Source organism: Salvelinus fontinalis, chromosome 18, assembly GCF_029448725.1.
Source record: "Salvelinus fontinalis isolate EN_2023a chromosome 18, ASM2944872v1, whole genome shotgun sequence".
Lineage (NCBI taxonomy): Eukaryota > Metazoa > Chordata > Actinopteri > Salmoniformes > Salmonidae > Salvelinus > Salvelinus fontinalis.
The window spans coordinates 41,565,398-41,589,767 of record NC_074682.1 but is presented as its reverse complement, the minus strand read 5'-3'; the positions used below and the strand labels follow the sequence as shown (position 1 = coordinate 41,589,767).

The 24,370-nt window shown below is 43.2% G+C and overlaps 1 protein-coding gene across 1 annotated transcript; it reads left to right on the top strand.

Moving 5' to 3' along the window:
- Positions 1-1,506: 1,506 nt before the first annotated feature.
- Positions 1,507-23,673, top strand: LOC129815551 (tripartite motif-containing protein 16-like protein). The gene is made up of 7 exons (XM_055869470.1): positions 1,507-2,095; positions 2,295-2,390; positions 2,664-2,900; positions 21,934-22,093; positions 22,219-22,269; positions 22,417-22,470; positions 22,663-23,673. The coding sequence occupies exons 1-7, from the start codon at positions 1,559-1,561 to the stop codon at positions 23,211-23,213; spliced, it is 1,686 nt and encodes a 561-aa protein (XP_055725445.1). The 5' UTR covers positions 1,507-1,558; the 3' UTR covers positions 23,214-23,673.
- The last annotated feature ends 697 nt before the right edge of the window (positions 23,674-24,370 follow it).

The window sequence follows — 24,370 nt, the reverse complement described above, 5'->3', positions numbered from 1 at the left end:
TCTGAATACTTATGTAAATGTTATATTTCCGGGTTTTTTGTACATTTGTAAAAATGTATAAATAACTGTTTTTGCTTTGTCATAATCGGGTATTGTCTGTAGATGAGGGAAAAAAACAATCAGTACATTTTAGAATAAGGCTGTAAAGTAACAAGATTTGGAAAGAGTCAAGGGGTCTGTATAGTTTCCGAATGCACTGTCTGAATAGTTTCCGAATGCATACTCGTATTTCTTTAACTTACATCGTAGTTATGTGTTTTTCATATTGTTTTTATAATACTATCTATATTATTATCACTGCATTGTTGGGAAAGAGCTCTCAAGTAAAGAACAAGAAGGCCAAAATATACACATTTCACCTGACATGACCATTACCCACATTACACATGGTGGGTGTGGAAACAATTCAATTCACCTTGTGCACAATCTATCATAATTAATCAGAGGTACATATGGTCATAAAGGATTATATACATACAAATGGGTTCAAGTTAAAACCTAGGCAACAGTAAAAATATTATGTTGGAAACTGTTTGAATAACCACCCATATGAACATTATGCCCAGGATACGTGGTGACCGTAAATATAATTCCAGTGGCCTGTTAAAAAAAAAACCTGTGTATCTCTAATCATTTGATATCAATTAGATGGGAACATGTAGTAGTTACAGAATCTGATATATATGTACAAAATGACCAAGTAGGAGACCTGGAAGGCAAGACCATTAAAGTGACATTCATGTAAGAAATGGTCTGATATCAAACTCCTGGATCAGACCTTTTGGAGACATAGTGCACGAACGGTGAATCCAATACAATTCTCTTCTCAATAATAGATGATCAGTATCTTCCCCTTCCTATGAGTTTTAACATGTTCGATGCCAATGTATCTCAAAGAGCTAATGTTGTGACGAGCCTCTATGAAATGTGCAGCCACAGGGTTTATCTGGTCAGTAGTCTTGATATTTCACCTGTGTTATGCTATCCTTGTTTTCAGAGCTCGTTTCGTTGGTCCAACATAGCCTAGCATAGACCACAAATACACTTGATCAGATATATAATTTTTTTGTGGAATACGTAATGATGCCCTTAATCTTAATGACCTTGCCCATAATAGGTTGATTGGACATTTGTTGGTAAAGTTACACTGGGTACATCAGCCACCTCTGTAATCAGCCACCTTTGTAATCAGCCACCTCTGTAATTACCGTCTGGCACAATGTCATGGCACCGGTGGAAGATCAGACCTCACCACCGTTTGACTGATGTTGGAGGAGCGTCTTAAGACCACCAGCAGTGTTTATTTAAATATTGTTTTTATTCTATTAACTATATTATTATTATCACTGCATTGTTGGGAAAGAGCTCTCAATGTCAGAAATATTTTATACATGTTGTTTCCCACCGCAGCTCTCTGATTCAACCACTTCCCCTCAGCTCTCATGAACATACCAAGAAACGACAAGCAGTGCCACCTCACTTTACAGAATCGAAACTCTTGTCTTTCTGGAGGAAATGAAACTTGTTCCAGTCAGTCGGTATCAGTTTGTTCTCAGATATGGCAGTGTCTGGTGTATCGGTCAGGATGGCCCACCTCAGCTGTCCACTCTGCCAGGAGGTGCTCAGGACTCCAGCTGCTATTCCATGTGGACACACTTTCTGCAGTCTCTGCATCCAGGACTTCTGGGACAATGAAGAAAAGCATGATCGTTTCTGCAGCTGCCCTGAATGCCAATATACCTTTCATCCGAGGCCTAACCTGATCAAGAACATTGCTCTGGCTGAAATGGTGGAAGCCATGGAGAAGTCCAGGTGTAGAAAGAATGTGGGTTCCGTAGGTAAGCACAGACCTGCTGCAGCCTGCCATCAGGCAGGGCCATCCTCCAGTCAGACTCAGGAAAAGGCCAGACCCATGAAGAGTCCGCAAACCACTACAGTCTCAGAGGCACCGAAGAGCAGAGTATGTCCCACACATGACAGACTGCTGGAGGTTTACTGCTGTGATGATGATCAATGCATCTGCCTTCTGTGCGCCCTGGTTGAGCACAAAGCACACTCCACTTTGTTCGTTAATGAGGGATGGAGCAGGAAACAGGTACTGACCTATAAACTTAAATCTGTTGCTTCAAGTATCCCAAGGGTTATGTGTATAATGCACATTTGATCACTTATTTATTCAATTCAAATAAGTAAGTAAATATCACTTAATTCCCTTGTGCATTCCAGGATTTATGAGATCATTATTGGTTTAACCTTTAAAATATTTCATCTGTAGATATATTTTCCCTCCACAGACACAGCTCCAGGACCTTAAGAAGGAATCCAAGGAGAGGATCAAAAAGAGAGAAAATGAGCAGAAGGACCTGATAGAGAGCATACAGATGATTAAGGTGTGTATACAGTAGGTCAGAGAAGGAAGTGAAAATAGTTATTTACAATGCTCTCAGGACCAAACCAACTAATGGCAATGTCTATGTCTCCTTCCTACCTTATGGGTTTATATTGCCCCAGCTGCCCAGGGGGCCCCCACTGACAGATTTTTTAACACAAATGTGTTAAAAACAACTTTATACGGCCTATATCTTTAAAAATGAAAAAGTCAAAGGGTCTGAAAAAAAACAAAGATAAATTGCTTTGTCCGCCCCTAACTGTATGCGTAACAGGAAGGTAGTAGGGCTGCTGAAGAGCACTGTGAGGGCGTCCTCGCTGGGCTTATTGACTCCCTCCAGAGGCACTACTCCACCACAGTCAGAGAGCTGATCAGGGCCCAGGAGACAGCTGTAGTGGCTCAGGCTGAGAGCTCCCTGTGCAACCTGGAGACAGACATTGCTGACCTGAAGAAGAAAGACACTGAGCTGGAGGAGCTGTCACAGACAGATGATGATATCCACTTCCTACAGGTATGGTTAGTTGCATCACAGGCTGTACCCACTGGACACACTGGTTGAATCAATGTTTCCACTTCATTTCAATGAAATTACATTAAACCAACGTGGAATTGACATTGAATTGACATCACCACATCATTTCAACATGGACATTTGGGTAATATTTGGTTGAGACATTGATCAATGAGATTTCAACCTTTATTCACCCACTCAAAAAGACAGAGAGAAGTTTATTTAATTACCAATGTGTTATCACTATGCTTTCAACCATCTAAAAGCACAACCAAATTCCAATGGAAAAACTATTTCTGATTTATGGTTTAGTTGCCATCTAAATGTGTTATCACTGCGCTTTCAACCATTTAAAGCACAACAACATTCAAATGGGATACAATGTCAGATATTTTGTATTTATACAACAACTTAATGTTTCATCACTCTGCTTAATCAAATAACACAACCAAATGACCTGGATTGCAGTTGACATTGCATTAAAAGTAGATAGTTCAAGTGACCAATGGTGTTCGAGATTCTGCACATATTATTCTAGCAATTGTGATTATTATAGTAGTCTCCACAGACCTGCAACCTTTCCATACCATCTTGAACATGCCTGCTTTCTATGATTACATAAGAAGATATTGATAGTTACAGTACCCTAACCTCAAAATGTGGCAATAGATGTGTTACTCATTTTAAGGTTAAATAAATACTGTTGCATTAGTTTGTAAGATAGCCTTAACATTAGGCTATTTACTGTATTAAATAATAAAGTCATATTGAATTGTGTTTGGTTGACAACAACCAAATATCAACATTTAAAGGATATCTAATGCTTGGACAGTTTCATCTGAGCCACTGGCTTAATTTTTTAAGATTTTATTTTATTTCACCTTTATTTCACCAGGTAGGCTAGTTGAGAACAAGTTCTCATTTACAACTACGACCTGGACAAGATAAAGCAAAGCAGTGCGTCACAAACAACAGATGGAATAAACAAACATACAGTCAATAATACAATTTAAAAAGTCTATATACAGTGTGTGCAAATGAGGTAGGATAAGGGAGGTAAGGCAATAAATAGGCCATAGTGGTAAAATTATTACAATATAGCACTTAAACACTGGAGTGATAGATGTGCAGAAGATGAATGTGCAAGTAGAGATACTGGGGTGCAAAGTTGCAAAATAAATCAAATAAATAACAGTATGGGAATGAGGTAGTTGGATGGGCTTTTTACGGATGGGCTATGTACAGGTGAAGTGATCTGTGAGCTGCTCTGACAGCTGGTGTTTAAGGTTAGTGAGGGAGATATGAGTCTCCAGCTTCAGTGATTTCTGCAGTTCGTTCCAGTCATTGGCAGCAGAGAACTGGAAGGAAAGGCGGCCAAAGGACGAATTGGCTTTGAGGGTGACCAGTGAAATATACCTGCTGGAGCGCGTGCTACGGGTGGGTGCTGCTATGGTGACCAGTGAGCTGAGATAAGGCAGAGCTTTACCTAGCAAAGACTTATAGATGACCTGGAGCCAGTGGGTTTGGCAACAAATATGAAGCGAGGGTTAGCCAACGAGAGCATACAGGTCGCTGTGGTGGGTAGTATATGGGGCTTTGGTGACAAAACGGATGGCACTGTGATAGACTGCATCCAATTTGCTGAGTAGAGTATTGGAGGCTATTTTGTAAATGACATCGCCGAAGTCAAGGATCGGTAGGATAGTCAGTTTTACGAAGGTATGTTTGGCAGCATGAGTGATGGATGCTTTGTTGTGAAATAGGAAGCCGATTCTAGATTTAATTTTGGATTGGAGATGCTTAATGTGAGTCTGGAAGGAGAGTTTACAGTCTAACCAGACACCTAGGTATTTGTAGTTGTCCACATATTCTAAGTCAGAACTGTCCAAACTAGTGATGCTGGACGGGCGGGCAGGTGTGGGCAGCGATCGGTTGAAGAGCATGCATTTAGTTTTACTTGCATTTAAGAGCAGTTGGAGGCCACGGAAGGAGAGTTGTATGGCATCGAAGCTTGTCTGGAGGTTAGTTAACACAGTGTCCAACGAAGGGCCAGAAATATACAGAATGGTGTCGTCTGCGTAGAGGTGGATCAGAGAATCACCAGCAGCAAGAGTGACATCATTGATGTATACAGAGAAAAGAGTCGGCCCCATAGAGACTGCAAGAGGTCCGGACAACAGGCCCTCCGATTTGACACACTGAACTCTATCTGAGAAGTAGTTGGTTAACCAGGCAAGGCAGTCAATTGAGAATCCAAGGCTGTTGAGTCTGCCGATAAGAGGGTGGTGATTGACAGAGTCGAAAGCCTTGGCTAGGTCGATGAATACAGCTGCACAGTATTGTCTCTTATCGATGGCGGTTATGATATCGTTTAGGACCTTGAGCGTGGCTGAGGTGAACCCATGACCAGCTCGGAAACCAGATTGCATATCTGTTTGTTAACTTGGCTTTCGGAGATCTTAGAAAGGCAGGGTAGGATAGATATAGGTCTGTAGCAGTTTGGGTCTAGAATGTCTCCTCCTTTGAAGATGACCGCGGTAGCTTTCCAATCTTTGGGGATCTCAGACGATACGAAAGAGTGGTTGAACAGTCTAGTAATAGGGGTTGCAACAATTTTGGCAGATAATTTTAGAAAGAGAGGGTCCAGATTGTCTAGCCCGGCTGATTTGTAGGGGTCCAGATTTTGCAGCTCTTTCAGAACATCAGCTATCTGGATTTGGGTGAAGGAGAAATGGGGTATGCTTGGGCAAGTTGATCCTATTCTTTACATTTTATTTTTGGTTTAGTTGGAGACGTGACTCCAACATATAATTTGTTAACTTGTCAACAAGCTAATAGGCTATTTACTGTATTGCAAAAGTGATATTGAATTGCGTTTGGTTGTCAACGCAACCAGATATCAACATTTGAAGGAGATGTATCTTTTGTGCCACTGACTTAGTCCGACTTTAATTCAAGTTTGTCTACAAATGAATCATTTATATTTTTATTTATTTTATTTAACCTTTATTTAACTAGGTAAATCAGTAAAGAACAAATTCTTATTTACAATGACTTCATACCAAAAGGCAAAAGGCCTCCTGTGGGGACGGAAGCTAGGACGCTAGGAAGCTAGGAAAATAGGACAAAACACACATAATGACAAGAGAGACACCATAACACTACATAAAGAGAGACCTAAGACAACAACATAGCATGGCATCAACACATGACAACAACATGGTAGCAACACAACATGGCAGCAGCACAACATGGTAGCAGCATATAACATGGTACAAACATTATGGGGCACAGACAACAGCACAAAGGGTAAGAAGGTAGAGACAACAATAAATCGTGTGAAGCAGCCACAACTGTCAGTAAGAATGTCCATGACTGAGTCTTTGAATGAAGAGATTGAGATAAAACTGTCCAGTTTGAGTGTTTTTTACAGCTCGTTCAAGTCGCTACGTGCAGCGAACTGAAAATAGGAGCGATGCAGGGATGTGTGTGCTTTGGGGACCTTTAACAGAATGTGACTGCAGAACGGGTGTTGAATGTGGAGGAAGAGGGCTGCAGCAGGTATCTCAGAAAGGGGGGAGTGAGGCCTAAGAGGGTTTTATAAATGAGCATCAACCAGAGGGTCTTGCAACAGGTACAGGGGCAAAAATCTGAGATCAACCTTGGAGGGGACAATTACATTAAATTTTCTCAAGAGCAATTCCTGAGGGGGACACCAAAAGTAGTGCTGTAACACATAGCATACGTTGTTAAATGTATATTGAGGAACCATAATTCCTACAACTGGATAATTGATAGGTACAGTAGTTAACTGAAGGGTTTTCCCAACTTGTTCAAATGTTTAAATCATTATAATTCTACTACTAATAATAGTTATAGCAGTGCTCCTTACCAGTCCAGTATGTATGCAGGTATTCGTACTTACAACCAGCAATATCAAGAAAGGTCAGTAGGTGACAATGGTACTGTACACTGTATGGGTGTAGTTTTCATAAATACAATGAACATGGTGTGATCACATCTAAAAGAATCTCCATTGAGAACCATCACAAAGTTGGTCTCCGTATTGAATTGACCTTTTAATTTGACTTTTTCTGATACATTTATATAGTCATTAAATATGTGCACCTGGCCTGAGTCTACAATATCTTTGCAAGAACAAAAAGCTTAAAATAAGTACAGTTCTAAAAGCAAAATAACTACTTCAATGAAAAACCCAAATAAATCAAACAAAATATCCTTCAGTGTCTCAACTCTTCAAACAACAGCTATGGACAAGTATGTCGCACAAAGTATGCCATTTTAAATAAAATAACATGAAATAAATCATTTGTAAGTGTACTGAAAACTACTAAACAAAAGAACAACTATCAATTACACCATGGGTTCTCTTGGTTTGCAATGGACCCCGTAGTTCCACTCTCCGTACCTCTGATACCTCCTTTGTCCCACCCCCCACACATGCGGTGACCTCACCCATTGAGACCAGCATGTCCAGAGATACAACCTCTCTTATCATCACCCAGTGCCTGGGCTTGCCTCCGCTGTACCCGTGCCCCACCATACCCTGGTCTGCACATTATGCCCAGAATCTATTCTACCACGCCCATAAATCTGCTCCTTTTATTCCTTGTCCCCAACGCTCTAGGCGACCAGTTTTGATAGCCTTTAGCCGCACCCTCATCCTACTACTACTCTGTTCCTCGGGTGATGTGGAGGTAAACCCAGGCCCTGCATGTCCCCAGTCACCCTCATTTGTTGACTTCTGTGATCGAAAAAGCCTTGGCCTCATGCATGTCAACATCAGAAGCCTCCTCCCTAAGTTTGCCTTACTCACCGCTTTAGCACACTCTGCCAACCCTGTTGTCCTTGCCGTGTCTGAATCCTGGCTTAGGAAGGCCACCAAAAACTCTGAGATTTCCATACCCAACTATAACACTTTCCGTCAAGATAGAACTGCCAAAGGGGGAGGAGTTGCAATCTACTGCAGAGATAGCCTGCAAAGTTCTGTCATACTTTCCAAGTCTATGCCCAAACAGTTCGAACTTCTAATTTTAAAAATTAATCTCTCCAGAAATAAGTCTCTCACTGTTGCCGCCTGCTACCGACCCCCCTCAGCTCCCAGCTGTGCCCTGGACACCATCTGTGAATTGATCGCTCCCCATCTAGCTTCAGAGTTTGTTCTGTTAGGTGACCTAAACTGGGATATGCTTAACACCCCGGCAGTCCTACAATCTAAGCTTGATGCCCTCAATCTCACACAAATCATCAAGGAACCCACCAGGTACAACCCTAAATCCGTAAACATGGGCACCCTAATAGACATTATCCTGACCAACTTGCCCTCCAAATACACCTCTGCTGTCTTCAATCAAGATCTCAGCGATCACTGCCTCATTGCCTGTATCCGCCACGGGTCCACGGTCAAACGACCACCCCTCATCACTGTCAAACGCTCCCTGAAACACTTCTGCGAGCAGGCCTTTCTAATCGACCTGGCCCGGGAACCCAGGAAGGATATTGACCTCATCCCGTCAGTTGAGGATGCCTGGTCATTCTTTAAAAGTTACTTCCTCACCATATTAGACAAGCATGCTCCGTTCAAAAAATGCAGAACCAAGAACAGATATAGCCCTTGGTTCACTCCAGACCTGACTGCCCTCGACCAGCACAAAAACATCCTGTGGCGAACTGCAATAGCATCGAAGAGCCCCCGTGATATGCAACTGTTCAGGGAAGTCAGGAACCAATACACGCAGTCAGTCAGGAAAGCAAAGGCCAGCTTTTTCAAGCAGAAATTTGCATCCTGTAGCTCTAACTCCAAAAAGTTCTGGGATACTGTAAAGTCCATGGAAAACAAGAGCACCTCCTCCCAGCTGCCCACTGCACTGAGGCTAGATAACACGGTCACCACTGATAAGTCCGTGATAATCGAAAACTTCAACAAACATTTCTCAATGGCTGGCCATGCCTTCCACCTGGCGACTCCAACCTTGGCCAACAGCCCCGCCCCCCCCGCTGCTACTCGCCCAAGCCTCCCCAGCTTCTCCTTTACCCATATCCAGATAGCAGATGTTCTGAAAGAGCTGGAAAACCTGGACCCATACAAATCAGCTGGGCTTGACAATCTGGACCCCCTATTTCTGAAACTGTCCGCCGCCATTGTCGCACCCCCTATTACCAGCCTGTTCAACCTCTCCTTCGTATCATCTGAGATCCCCAAGGATTGGAAAGCTGCCGCTGTCATCCCCCTCTTCAAAGGGGGAGACACCCTGGACCCAAACTGTTACAGACCTATATCCATCCTGCCCTGCCTAGCTAAGGTCTTCGAAAGCCAAGTCAACAAACAGATCACTGACCATCTCGAATCCCACCGTACCTTCTCCGCTGTGCAATCCGGTTTCCGAGCCGGTCACGGGTGCACCTCAGCCACGCTCAAGGTACTAAACAATATCATAACCGCCATCGATAAAAGACATTACTGTGCAGCCGTCTTCATCGACCTGGCCAAGGCTTTCGACTCTGTCAATCACCATATTCTTATCGGCAGACTCAATAGCCTCGGTTTTTCTAATGACTGCCTTGCCTGGTTCACCAACTACTTTGAAGACAGAGTTCAGTGTGTCAAATCGGAGGGCATGTTGTCCGGTCCTCTGGCAGTCTCTATGGGGGTACCACAGGGTTCAATTCTCGGGCCGACTCTTTTCTCTGTATACATCAATGATGTTTTCTTGCTGCGGGCGATTCCCTGATCCACCTCTACGCAGACGACACCATTCTGTATACTTCCGGCCCTTCTCTGGACACTGTGCTATCTAACCTCCAAACGAGCTTCAATGCCATACAACACTCCTTCCGTGGCCTCCAACTGCTCTTAAACGCTAGTAAAACCAAATGCATGCTTTTCAACCGCTCGCTGCCTGCACCCGCACGCCCGACTAGCATCACCACCCTGGACGGTTCCGACCTAGAATATGTGGACATCTATAAGTACCTAGGTGTGTGGCTAGACTGCAAACTCTCCTTCCAGACTCATATCAAACATCTCCAATCCAAAATCAAATCTAGAGTCGGCTTTCTATTCCGGAACAAAGCCTCCTTCACTCACGCCGCCAAACTTACCCTAGTAAAACTGACTATCCTACCGATCCTCGACTTCGGCGATGTCATCTACAAAATAGCTTCCAATACTCTACTCAGCAAACTGGATGCAGTTTATCACAGTGCCATCCGTTTTGTTACTAAAGCACCTTATACGACCCACCACTGCGACCTGTATGCCCTAGTCGGCTGGCCCTCGCTACATGTTCGTCGTCAGACCCACTGGCTCCAGGTCATCTACAAGGCTATGCTAGGTAAAGTGCCGCCTTATCTCAGTTCACTGGTCACGATGGCTACACCCACCCGTAGCACGCGCTCCAGCAGGTGTATCTCACTGATCATCCCTAAAGCCAAAACCTCATTTGGACGCCTTTCCTTACAGTTCTCTGCTGCCTGCGACTGGAACGAATTGCAAAAATCTCTGAAGTTGGAGACTTTTATCTCCCTCAACAACTTTAAAAATCTGCTATCCGAGCAGCTAACCGATCGCTGCAGCTGTACATAGTCCATCTGTAAACTACCCACCCAATTTACCTACCTCACCCCCATACTGCTTTTATTTATTTACTTTTCTGCTCTTTTGCACACCAGTATCTCTTCTTGCACATGATCATCTGATGATTTATCACTCCAGTGTTAATCTGCTAAATTGTAATTATTCGATTTATTGCCTACCTCATGCCTTTTGCACACATTGTATATAGATTCTCTTTTTTCTAACATGTTATTGACCTGTCTATTGTTTACTCCATGTGTAACTCTGTGTTGTTGTCTGTTCACACTGCTATGCTTTATCTTGGCCAGGTCGCAGTTGCAAATGAGAACTTGTTCTCAACTAGCCTACCTGGTTAAATAAAGGTGAAATAAAAAAATTAAAAAACAGGGGTCCATGGACTAATTGCAAGGGGTCCGTGAAATAAAAAAGTGTAATGAATGTAGTCAGTACCACAAGGTTTCCAGTAAGTTTACATATAATATAGAGGGGGTGGAGGTCCCTGAGGACCGCTTAAAACCTTGCCTGCCTTGCCTCAAAATATGCAGGGGTTCCAGTACCCCAAAAAGGTTGAGAACCACTGCTATACACACTACTGAACAAAAGAACTGAGCATATGTTTGCGGGTTTCCTCAACAACACATCAGTTGGCACTTTCGCAATGCCCTCGCCTGTTGTCTCCGACACCCTGTATAGCCCAATAAACTCCTCGTGAGGGACAAGGTCTTGGTCAACATAACGCAGACAGACATTCTCCTGTTCAGCACCAGAGACATCTTGAGTACCATCAACAATTAATGAAAATTGTACAATCGGAAGAGACCTAATCTCAGCTGCAATGCCTCGAATGACTATTGGCCATGATGTTCAGAATTTCATTCTGTGCTTTTGGGCCTGTGTACATTGTGGTACGCTCTGTTAACCACTTCAGTAAAATGGGATCATCCTCTTCTGCCCTAAGTTTCAAAATCTGGTATAAATTCCCACTGTCACCCGTGTGGCCTCTAAAGGCTTGTCCCTGTCTTACTACATGCCGCACCGAACTAACAATTTTCATCAAGCAATGCCTTGCGTCATCCTGCTGTTTACCCCACGCGCTGGACATAACTGGACACTGATTGGATTTAGCTGGTGTGCTGTTACAATTACAAAGTGGCGGTGGGTTTGGCAATTTTGATGTGCTGTGAATTTTTCAATGCCTTTTCTCCAGTTCCTAAATCCTGCACTAATGAAGGCAGCATCAGCTCTTTGGCCAAAAGATGGCTGGCTTGAAAACCCTTGGCTACAGTGAAAACACAACACTCCTTTTATTGATGGGTTATAATGTAGCCAGGGGAAATCGCGAAACCATCTCTCTTGAAACGTCAACACTCTGTTGGCAAGAGTTTGCGGTTCTATAAATTGTGGGTGTGGCTGATATGGTTTTGTGCCATCACTGTGGTAACTGGACAATGCTGTGCCACTGTCCCCTATACTGGTGCTGCTGGCAACAAGGGTGACACTTGGTCCTGCCGTGGCTGTGACACTGTCCTCTGAAGTCTCTCTCCCTGGCTCTTTCCCTTTCACCACCCTAACTGACTCAGTCTGTCTCCTAGAAAATAAATAAGGTGTTTGCCGTACTCCTAACTACCGGTACCCAAAACTACACAATTAATCACAACAGCAATACCATTGCCGTAAACAAATCTTAGTTTAGTCACCAGTTTAAGTTGAGAGTGGGGGTATCCATGGCATTTTCCAATTATGTCCCTATTTTACAAGTCAAAAAAATTGAGAACCTTTCATAATGTTGCCAAACAAAGACTCAACAAACTTACCTGAGACTCCCTGTCTCTGCCAATCTGTCCCTGCATATCTGTCCCCAGCTCTGCTGTCTGTGTGCCATCTGTTGCCTGCTCTGCCTAATGACATCATTGTGAAACATTTCCATTAGCATTTCACTTCTTTCTTATGAACATTTTATCAACTAGTCTTTGAGATATTAGGATACTAGAGTTCTTACTATGCGTTTTGGTGTACTGACAAATACTCTGATGTCCGTCTTCTTACTTTTTTCTGCCATTTTTCTACCTGGCTGGCTGGCCTAGCTGCACACACACACATTTACACAACACATGCTGCAACCTTTTGTAATTTAAATAGTTTGTTTCATATTGGCTGGCTTCCAACAATAGCTGAATTTGTAAAGCTAGCGAGCACCAATTCCGTTTCTGTGTGTTTGCTATAATCTTTGCTACCTGGTTAAATAAAGGTGAAATAAAATAAAATAAAAAAAGTTCACTAGCGACAATTTATCTTTTGCAACGAGACCATTATATATATTTAAGACAATGGTAGAAGAGAGTGTAGTTCTGTTCTGTTCAGTTTGGACTTCAGTTTATTGCTAACCTTATCACAGGGACGTCGAAGCACTACAGCTGCATGCTGATCTTGGAATAAACTGACGATAGCAAAGATTCCATCTTTGACGACGCCACATAAATGGAATAGGTACTAGCTAGCTTGATAGTTAATGTTTGCTTTAGTTTGCGCGCTAGCTCTGCAAATTCAACTAGTGTGTGAACCCTGCCAACATAAAAATAAATAAATAACATTGCTATGGACCTGCTATGGATTGACTGAATGAACCTCACGTCAGTTACGTACATGTCCCTTTCGGACAGTAGATACGAACCCTTTATTACCTTGCCAGCTAAAGAACTGGCAGTGGATCAAACCATTGTGAGGCAAAGGGCGGGGGGGGGGTCGCAATCTTTTGAAATTTAAATGTGCTATTAAGTGTCTATAATCAGCACAAGTGCTTTCATTGCGTATTATTAATATTATTGAAATTACATAGTTATGTTTACAGTGATATATTGGGGGGGACAAATCATATTTTTCCCAAGATGGGGGGGTCGTGTCCCCCCCGGGATTTCCGCCTATGAACAGGTATACAGAGACGACCAGTTTACAGAGTGTAGAGTGCAGTGATGTGTCCTATTAGGAGCATTAGTGGCAAATCTGATGGCTGAATGGGAAAGAAAATCTAGCCGCTCGAAAGCACCCTTATCTTCCAATTTATTTTTTATTTTTTATTTATTTCACCTTTATTTAACCAGGTAGGCAAATTGAGAACACGTTCTCATTTACAATTGCGACCTGGCCAAGATAAAGCAAAGCAGTTCGACACATACAACAACACATAGTTACACATGGAGTAAAACAAACATACAGTCAATAATACAGTGAAAATAAGTCTATATACAATATGAGCAAGTGAGGTGAGATAAGGGAGGTGAAGGCAAACAAAATATATATATAAATAAATAAAAAAATATATAAAAAGGCCATGGTGGCGAAGTAAATACAATATAGCAAGTAAAAAAAATAACACTGGAATGGTTGGTTTGCAGTGGAAGAAGGTGCAAAGTAGAGATAGAAATAATGGGATGCAAAGGAGCAAAATAAATAAATACAGTAGGTAAAGAGGTAGTTGTTTGGGCTAAATTATAGATGGGCTATGTACAGGTGCAGTAATCTATGAGCTGCTCTGACAGCTGGTGCTTAAAGCTAGTGAGGGAGATAAGTGTTTCCAGTTTCAGAGATTTTTGTAGTTCGTTCCAGTCATTGGCAGCAGAGAACTGGAAGGAGAGGCGGCCAAAGGAAGAATTGGTTTTGGGGGTGACCAGAGAGATATACCTGCTGGAGCGCGTGCTACGGGTGGGCGTTGCTATGGTGACCAGCGAGCTGAGATAAGGGGGGACTTTACCTAGCAGGGTCTTGTAGATGACCTGTAGCCAGTGGGTTTGGCGACGAGTGTGAAGCGAGGGCCAGCCAACGAGAGCGTACAGGTCGCAGTGGTGGGTAGTATATGGGGCTTTGGTGACAAAACGGATGGCACTGTGATAGACTGCATCCAATTTATTGAGTAGGGTTTTGGAGGCTATTTTGTAAATGACATCACCGAAGTCGAGGATTGGTAGGATGGTCAGTTTTACAAGGGTATGTTTGGCAGCATGAGTGATGGATGCATTGTTGCGGAATAGGAAGCCGATTCTAGATTTAACTTTGGATTGGAGATGCTTGATGTGAGTCTGGAAGGAGAGTTTACAGTCTAACCAGACACCTAGGTATTTGTAGTTGTCCACATATTCTAAGTCAGAGCCGTCCAGAGTAGTGATGCTGGACAGGCGGGCAGGTGCAGGCAGCGATCGGTTGAAGAGCATGCATTTAGTTTTACTTGTATTTAAGAGCAATTGGAGGCCACGGAAGGAGAGTTGTATGGCATTGAAGCTCGCCTGGAGGGTTGTTAACACAGTGTCAAGAGAAGGGCCAGAAGTATACAGAATAGTGTCGTCTGCGTAGAGGTGGATCAGAGACTCACCAGCAGCAAGAGCGACATCATTGATGTATACAGAGAAGAGAGTCGGTCCAAGAATTGAACCCTGTGGCACCCCCATAGAGACTGCCAGAGGTCCGGACAACAGACCCTCCGATTTGACACACTGAACTCGATCAGAGAAGTAGTTGGTGAACCAGGCGAGGCAATCATTAGAGAAACCAAGGCTGTCGAGTCTGCCGATGAGGATGTGGTGATTGACAGAGTCAAAAGCCTTGGCCAGGTCAATGAATATGGCTGCACAGTACTGTTTCCTATCGATAGCGGTTAAGATATCGTTTATGACCTTGAGCGTGGCTGAGGTGCACCCATGACCAGCTCTGAAACCAGATTGCATAGTGGAGAAGGTATGGTGGGATTCGAGATGGTCGGTAATCTGTTTGTTGACTTGGCTTTCGAAGACCTTAGAAAGGCAGGGTAGGATAGATATAGGTCTGTAGCAGTTTGGGTCTAGAGTGTCTCCCCCTTTGAAGAGGGGGATAACCACAGCTGCTTTCCAATCTTTGGGAATCTCAGACGACACGAAAGAGAGGTTGAAAAGGCTGGTAATAGGGGTGGCAACAATTTCAGCAGATAGATTTAGAAAGAAAGGGTCCAGATTATCTAGCCCGGCTGATTTGTAAGGGTCCAGATTTTGCAGCTCTTTCAGAACATCAGCTGACTGTATTTGGGAGAAAGAGAAATGGGGAAGGCTTGGGCGAGTAGCAGAGGGGAGGGCAGTGCTGTTGACCGGGGTAGGGGTAGCCAGGTGGAAAGCATGGCCAGCCGTAGAAAAATGCTTATTGAAATTCTCAATTATAATGGATTTGTCGGTGGTGACAGTATTTCCTATCTTCAGTGCAGTTGGAAGCTGGGAGGAGGTGTTCTTATTCTCCATGGACTTTACAGTGTCCCAGAACTTTTTTGAGTTTGTGTTGCAGGAAGCAAATTCCTGCTTGAAAAAGCTAGCCTTGGCTTTTCTAACTGCCTGTGTATACTGGTTTCTAGCTTCCCTGAAAAGTTGCATATCACGGGGGCTGTTCGATGCTAATGCAGAACGCCATAGGATGTTTTTCTGTTGGTTAAGGGCAGTCAGGTCAGGAGAGAACCAAGGGCTATATCTGTTCCTGGTTCTAAATTTCTTGAATGGGGCATGCTTATTCAAGATGGTGAGGAAGGCATTTTTAAAAAATATCCAGGCATCCTCTACTGACGGGATGAGATCAATATCCTTCCAGGATACCTCGGCCAGGTCGATTAGAAAGGCCTGCTCGCTGAAGTGTTTCAGGGAGCGTTTGACAGTGATGAGTGGAGGTCGTTTGATCACTGACCCATTACGGATACAGGCAATGAGGCAGTGATCGCTGAGATCTTGGTTGAAAACAGCAGAGGTGTATTTGGAGGGCAAGTTGGTTAGGATGATGTCTATGAGGGTACCCGTGTTTACAGAATTGGGGTGATACCTGGTAGGTTCATTGATAATTTGTGTGAGATTGAGGGCATCAAGCTTAGATTGTAGGATGGCTGGGGTGTTAAGCATGTTCCAATTTAGGTCGCCTAGCAGCACAAGCTCTGAAGATAGATGGGGGGCAATCAGTTCACATATGGTGTCCAGAGCACAGCTGGGGGCAGAGGGTGGTCTATAGCAGGCGGCAACAGTGAGAGACTTGTTTTTAGAGAGGTGGATTTTTAAAAGTAGGAGTTCAAATTGTTTCGGAACAGACCTGGATAGTAAAACAGAACTCTGCAGGCAATCCTTGCAGTAGATTGCAACACCGCCCCCTTTGGCCGTTCTATCTTGTCTGAAAATCTTGTAGTTAGGGATGAAAATGTCAGAATTTTTGGTGGTCTTCCTAAGCCAGGATTCAGACACGGCTAAAACATCTGGGTTGGCAGAGTGTGCTAAAGCAGTGAACAAAACAAACTGAGGGAGGAGGCTTCAAATGTTAACATGCATGAAACCAAGGCTATTACGGTTACAGAAGTCATCAAAAGAGAGCGCCTGGGGAATAGGAGTGGAGCTAGGTACTGCAGGGCCTGGATTCACCTCTACATCACCAGAGGAACAGAGAAGGAGTAGGATAAGGGTACGGATAAAAGCTATGAGAATTGGTCGTTTGGAACGTCTAGAACAGAGAGTAAAAGGAAGTTTCTGGGGGCGATAAAATAGCTTCAAGGAATAATGTACAGACAAACGTATGGTAGGATGTGAATACAGTGGAGGTAAACCTAGGTAATGGGTGATGATGAGAGAGATATAGTCTCTAGAAAACATCATTGAAACCAGGTGATGTCATCGCATATGTGGGTGGTGGAACTGAGAGGTTGGATATATAGTGAGCAGGGCTAGAGGCTCTACAGTGAAATAAGCCAATAAACACTAACCAGAACAGCAATGGACAAGGCATATTTACATTAAGGAGAGGCATGCTTAATCGAGTGATCATAAGGGTCCAGTGAGTAGAGGTTGGTTGGGGGCACGGCGATCCAGACAGCTGGCCGGGTAGCTGGCTATCGGTAGCAAGATAACATAGGATGGAGGTCTGTTTTTATTTTTTATTTTTTTTATTTTTTTGTCACCTCGTTCGTTTCCGTCGGTAGATTAGTGGGGTTCCGTGTGGTAGAGGGGATCGATCCAATTGGCAAAATAGATATAGTGACCCAGGAAAAAGAAAAAAAAAATTGTCCGGTATATTTATTTAGATAGCAGCCGATAAGACAGCTAATAATTAGCAGATGGGTATTCAGAAACGTCGCAATGGAAAAGCCTGTTGAAACCACCTCGGACAATTACGTCGGCAGACCAGTCGTGATGGATCGGCGGGGCTCCGTGTCGGCAATAAAGGGTCCAGTCCAATTGGCAAAAGAGGTATTGTAGCCCAATAATTCGCTGGTAGGCCTCTTCGGCTAGCCGGCAGATGGGCCTAGCTCGAGGCTAGCTCAAGGCTAACTGGTGCTTGTTTCGGGACAGAGGTATTAGCCAGTAGTAGCCACCTGGTTGCAGCTAGCTAGCGACGATGATCCGGTGTAATTGTCCAGAGCTTGCGTCAGGAATCCGGTGATGTGGTAGAGAAAAAGCAGTCCTATATTCTCTGGGTTGATATCGCGCCTGCAGACTGGCAGGTATTTGCCCGAGCTGAAGCTGGCTGGTGTCCGAGTTAAGGGCGAAGACCGCAGCAGTGGCTAACTGACTAGTAGTAACTAGTAGCTAGTTATCTGGCTAGCTTCTGATTGGGGTTACGGTTCTAAAGTATAAAAAATAGCAGATCCGTACCACATTGGGTGAGGCGGGTTGCGGGAATGTATATTCAGTTCCAAGATGGAAAGTGAAATTAAAATATATACGAAATGTATACAAAAAATACGAGGACTATTTACGCGGGACAAGACGGGACAAGACAAGACAAACACACGTCCGACTGCTACGCTCAGAGTTAGTTTGGCAGCTGGGGTGAAAGAAGAGTGATTACGATAGAGGAAACCAAGTCTAGATTTAACCTTAGCCTGCAGCTTTGATATGTGCTGAGTGAAGGACAGTGTACCGTCTATCCATACTCCCAAGTACTTATGAGGTGACTACCTCAAGCTCTAAACCCTCAGCGGTAGTAATCACACCGGTTTGGAGAGGGGCAATCTTCTTACCAAACCACATGACCTTTGTTTTGGAGGTGTTCAGAACAAGGTTAAGGGCAGAGAAAGCTTGTTGGACACTAAGAAAGCTTTGTTGTAGAGCGTTTAACACAAAATCTGGGGAGAGGCCAGTTTAGTTTTTTGACCGTATTGTCTGCATATAAATGGATGAGAGAGCTTCCTACTGCCTGATCTATGTTCTTGATGTAAATTGAGAAGAGCGTGGGGCCTAGGATCAAGCCTTGGGGTACTCCCTTGGTGACAGGCAGTGGCTGAGACAGCAGATGTTCTGACTTTATACACTGTAATCTTTGAGAGAGGAAGTTAGCAAACCAGGCTAAAGACCCCTCAGAGACACCAATACTCATTAGCCGGCCCACAAGAATAGAATGGTCTACCATATCCAAAGCTTTGGCCAAGTCAATAAAAATAGCAGCACAACATTGCTTAGAATCAAGGGCAATGATGACATAATTTAGGACCTTTAAGTTTGCAGTGACACATCCTTAACCAGAGCAGAAACCAGATTGCATACCAGAGAGAATACTAAATACATCAAGAAAGCCAGTCAGTTGATTATTGACAAGTTTTTCCAACACTTTTGATAAACAAGGCAAAATAGAAATTGACCTATAACAGTTAGGATCAGCTTGATCTTCCCCTTTAAATAAAAGACACACCGTGCCTGCCTTCCAAGCAATGGGAACCTCCCCAGAGAGGAGAGACAGGTTAAAAAGGTCAGAGATAGGCTTGGCAATGATCGGGCTGCAACCTTAAAGAAGAAAGGATCTAAACCATCTGACAGATGTTTTTGGGGGTCAAGTTTAAGGAGCTCCTTTAGCACCTCAGACTCAGTGACTGCCTGCAGGGAGTAACTTTGTAGCGGGGCAGGGGAAAAAGAGGGAGGAGCATCAGTGCTAGTCGCATTAGAAGGGGTGGGAGATGAGGTAATGTTGGACGGGCAAGGAGGCATGGCTGAGTCAAATAGGAATCCTGACTTAATGAAGTGGTGATTGAAGAGCTCAGCCATGTGCTCCTTGTCAGTAACAACCACATCATCAACATTAAGGGACATGGGCAGCAGTGAGGAGGAGGGTTTATTCTCCAGGTCTTTAAACGTTTTCCAGAACTTCTTGGGGTTAGACCCACAGAGCTAGAACTGCTCCTTAACTCCTTAAAGTAACTAACTTTGGCCTTAGTAGCCTGAGTGCACTTATTTCTCATTTGCCTGAACGAGAGCCAGTCAGCCTGAGTATGCGTGTGCCGAGTGCGTGTGCCGACATATCAATGATTAACTTGAAGATTACATTTGAAATCAACCAAAGCTTGAAACCCTAGGCCTATATGTATTGTCTATTTTTAGTTGAACCCTGGGTTGAATTGAAACAATAGTTGTTGATGCTTTATAGGCCTAAATCAGTGGATGCTGCTGAGTGGAGGACGGCTCATAATAAGGGCTTGAACGGCGCTAATGGAATGTCATCAAACACATAGAAACCATGTGTTTGATACCACACCACTGATTCCGCTCCAGCCATTAACACGAGCCTGTCCTCCCCAATTAAGCTGCTACCAACCTCCGGGGGCCTAAATAGCATCATTGAGGATATATGATTGATAAAGTATGGTTACTTTTCATTTGCTCTGTTGAACCTACCCTTTGGAATGACTTCACTGGCAACAGTGAATATATTTAGTTATAAACAGATATCTCAATAATCATACTTATGATAGCAAATTGGTAGTAGTCAGTGACACAGCTAAGCAGGGCTGGGCTTGTTAAAAACCCTGGATGGGAGACCAAATTAATAGCTGTAAGGGCAACACATTCAGAAAGTATTCAGACCCCTTGACTGTTTCCACATTTTGTTACGTTAAAACGTTATTTTAAAATGGATTAAATTGTTTTTTTCCCTCATCAATCTACAGACAATAATCCATAATGACAATGCAAAAACAGGTTTTTAAAGTAATAAAACTGAAATATAACATTTTCATAAGTATTCAGACACTTTACTCAGTACTTTGTTGAAGCACCTTGGGCAGCAATTACAGCCTTGAGTCTTCTTGGTTATGACGCTACAAGCTTGACACACCTGTATTTGGGGAGTTTATCCCATCCTTCTCTGTAGATCCTCTCAAGCTCTGTCAGGTTGGATGGGGAGCGTCGCTGCACAGCTATTTTCAGGTCTCGCCAGAGATGTTCGGTCGGGTTCAAGTCTGGGCTCTGGCTGGGCCACTCAAGGACATTCAGAGACTTGTCCCAATACCACTCCTGTGTTGTCTTGGCTGTGTGCTGAGGGTCGTTGTCCTGTTGGAAGGTGAACCATCATTCCAGTCTGAGGTCCTGAGCAGGTTTTCATCAAGCATATCTCTGTACTTTGCTCTGTTCATCTTTCCGTCAATTCTGACTATTCTCCCAGTCCCTGCCGCTTAAAAACATCCCCACAGCATGATGCTGCCACCGCCATGCTTCACCATAGGGATGGTGCCAGGTTTCCTCCAGATGTGATGCTTGGCACGCTTGGTATTCAGGCCAAAGAGTTCAATCTTGGTTTCATCAGACCATCAGACTACGTTTCTCATGGTCTGAGAGTCCTTTAGGTGCCTTTGGTTAAACTCCAAGCGGGTTGTCATGTGCCTTTTACTGAGGAGTGGCTTCTGTCTGGCCACGCTACCATAAAGGCCTGATTGGTGGAGTGCTGCAGAGATGGTTGTCCTACTGGAAGGTTCTCCCATCTCCACAGAGGAACTCTGGAGCTCTGTCAGAGTGACCATCAGGTTCTTGGTCACCTCCCTGTCCAAGGCCCTTCTCCCCCGATTGCTCAGTTTTGCCAATCGGCCAGCTCTAGGAAGAGTCTTGGTGGTTCCAAATTCGAGTCTCATAGCAAAGGGTCTGAATACCTATGTAAATAAGGTATTTCTGTTATATTTTTTATCAATTTGCAAAATTTCTTAAAAACCTGTTTTTCCTTTGTCATTATGGTATAGTGTGTGTAGATGAGGATGTTTAAAGCAATCCATTTTAAAATAAGGCTGTAACGTAACAAAATGTGGAAAAAGGGAAGGGGTCTGAATACTTTCCATTAGGATGTGCTGCCCAGCCAATAGTTTTTTTCTGAATGTGGATATAAAGTTGAAGATCTGACTTTGTTTCAACGTACAAATTCAACATATCTTATACAAGGTTTGTCTATGTTGAAAATTGCTCAAAAACATATCAAATCTAAAGTATTTTCCACATACATTCCATGTCACAATAAGTTGACAAATTACATTGAAATTACGTTGATTCAACCAGTTTGTGCCCAGTGGGTAGTAGATAGATGTAGGGTCTGGTTCTGAAGGTTTGCAACTGTGTGCATGATGATATGGTGAATTGTCACGATTAATAACAATAACTCTTTCAGTTTCATGTCTCTCTATCTCCCTCTCTCTTATTACCAAAGAGTTGGCCCTCTCTTCCTACCCTCTCAGAGTCCAACATTTTTTCCAGCGTCTCGACGGACCCACACCTCCCCTTTGAGGCTATAAGAAATGTCGTCTCAGAGTTTGGGGATCGACTGGAGGCATTCTGTGAGGAAGAAATCAATACAGTGTCTCAAACTGGTCAGTTGAAGAGAGCAATATACAGACAGACAGACAGACAGACAGACAGACAGACAGACAGACAGACAGACAGACAGACAGATATACAAGACATTTGTAAAGGATTTTATGATCTGTCTCAACAGTGGCTGGTAATGGAGGTTCCCAATCTCCAGTCAGACCTGAGCAGCTTCCAGGTGACTGTTATCCTGAGTGTTTTAGAAAATCAGTCACAGTTTACTTGACCTTAAGTAATGAGAGTTAGTAAGTAACTACAACCTTAACCACAACTGAGCATGATCAATTACATATTACGTCTGTTCTGCCTTTCTCCTGACCGACAGTTATCAGCGCTGCACAGACCCTAGAGCCTACGACCAGACCTGAGTTTCTACAGTGTGAGTCCTAAGTCCTTTAGTCACACACACAGACATGCAACACATCTAAAATCCCCTCAACCTGTACAACACCAACTGTAAAGAAACATAATAATAAAGAGATTTTTGTTTTAAATGGGTCTGAACCAACCTCATGAGAATGCTGTTTGAACATGATCATGAACATAATTTTACGATCCTCTGATCCTTCAGATGCCTGTGATCTCACTCTGGACCCCAACACTGCCCACAAGGACCTCTCCATCTCAATGGAGGACAGAATGGTGAGGTGGGACCCTAAAAAGCAGAAGGTTCCAGTCCGACCTCACCCTGAGAGGTTTACAAACCGTCACCAGGTGATGTGCAGGGAGGGGCTTGAGGCTGAGCGCTGCTACTGGGAGGTGGAGATGGTGGGGAACAAGGCTGAGATTGCCCTGGCCTACTGGGGCATAAACAGAAAATCACGCTCTAAGACATCCGCTTTTGGGGGCAGTGACCAATCCTGGAGCCTCGACTGTTCAAAAGGCTATTCTGTGTCCCACAACAATAAAAGTATTCTACTCAGTGCAACCCCCAGCCAGCACAAAATAGGGGTTTACCTGAAATTCAAGGAGGGCACCATAGCCTTTTATGAAGTCTCAGATAGGATGAAGTTTCTCTACAGAACCCAGAAATGCACATTCACTGAACCCCTCTACCCAGGGTTCTGGCTTGAGGACGAGAGTCCCATCACACTATGTAATCTGAGGCATAAGAGATTCTAACCATGAGATAGAGAACAAAACACCCAGGAAGAGTAGGCTGTGGGTAGAAGTTCCAAATAAAGATATGCATTCGGGAAAATTAATGGATGAAAATTCAAAACTGTTTTTGTTTTGTCATTATGGGGTATTGTGTGTAGATTGATGAGGGAGAAAAAACAATTTCATCCATTTTAGAATAAGGCTGTAATGTAACAAAATGTGGAAATAGTGAAGGGGTCTGAATACATTCCGAATGCACTTTACATCCCGGAGAACATTTGAAAGGTTTTAGATTGCTGTTAGGTTTTGGGGAATCTTATTGTCTAAATAGCTTGTAATCCTCTAAATGGTTTCATGGTTACCCTCTTTACATTTGTAATATCGACTTATTTGTAATATCTACGGGGGAAAAAATACTTTTTTTAATAAATAGTTTCATAAATACATTTACATTTAATATACATATAAAAGCAAGCGAATAAAGAGCAAAGTGTTGGTTATTATACAGCTTTTATGTCATTCTTTCTCTGACTATTTCTCTTGGAAACACACTAGAGGGCAGTGTCATGTCCCTTATACAGCAGGATGACACGAGAGGTCATTAGCCCAATAGATACTGCTTTACGCTTTAGTCAATGTTGAGGTTCAAAGAATGTGAAGAGTTTGTTAACCATTTGCACTTCAATGAATTACTTATTAGTTCATCCTTATAGTAAAGGTGACAGTGACAGCAGTTGTTAACTGATGGAGAAACTCTTAAAACTGTCTCACATATTGTGAGGTTGTTCTTTTCCAGAGATTTATGTTTGGATGTTTTACCTATTTTGAAATCTATTGATATAAACTTTAAGATGTAAAGAAATTAAGCCGTACCCCTAACCAGCCTGGTCTTATAGACTAGAAATAACATACTAAATGTAAATCCGATGCACTCAAGTTAGTATGATATGTTATGTTTGATATGGCTACATAAGACAAATGATTACTTAAGGCAAAAACAAAAGTAGGGTGGTTGGTCAGGGTGGGGGTATAACACGAACGTCTAGCAACTCAAAGGTTGTGAGTTCAAATCTCATCACGGATCTCTTTTCCTGACCTTAACCCTCTAACCTACCTGCCTAGATAACGTTAGTCAGCTAGCCACCTAGTTGGAATTCGCAAGATATCACGTTTTGCAA

Bases quoted from the DNA above. Each gene is read 5' to 3' on its own strand.
- LOC129815551 (XM_055869470.1), top strand. From the start codon at position 1,559: ATGGCAGTGTCTGGTGTATCGGTCAGGATGGCCCACCTCAGCTGTCCA. The intron at 2,391-2,663 runs GTGTGTATACAG...TATGCGTAACAG, and splicing joins AGAGCATACAGATGATTAAG to GAAGGTAGTAGGGCTGCTGA. The intron at 22,270-22,416 runs GTGACTGTTATC...CCTGACCGACAG, and splicing joins CAGACCTGAGCAGCTTCCAG to TTATCAGCGCTGCACAGACC.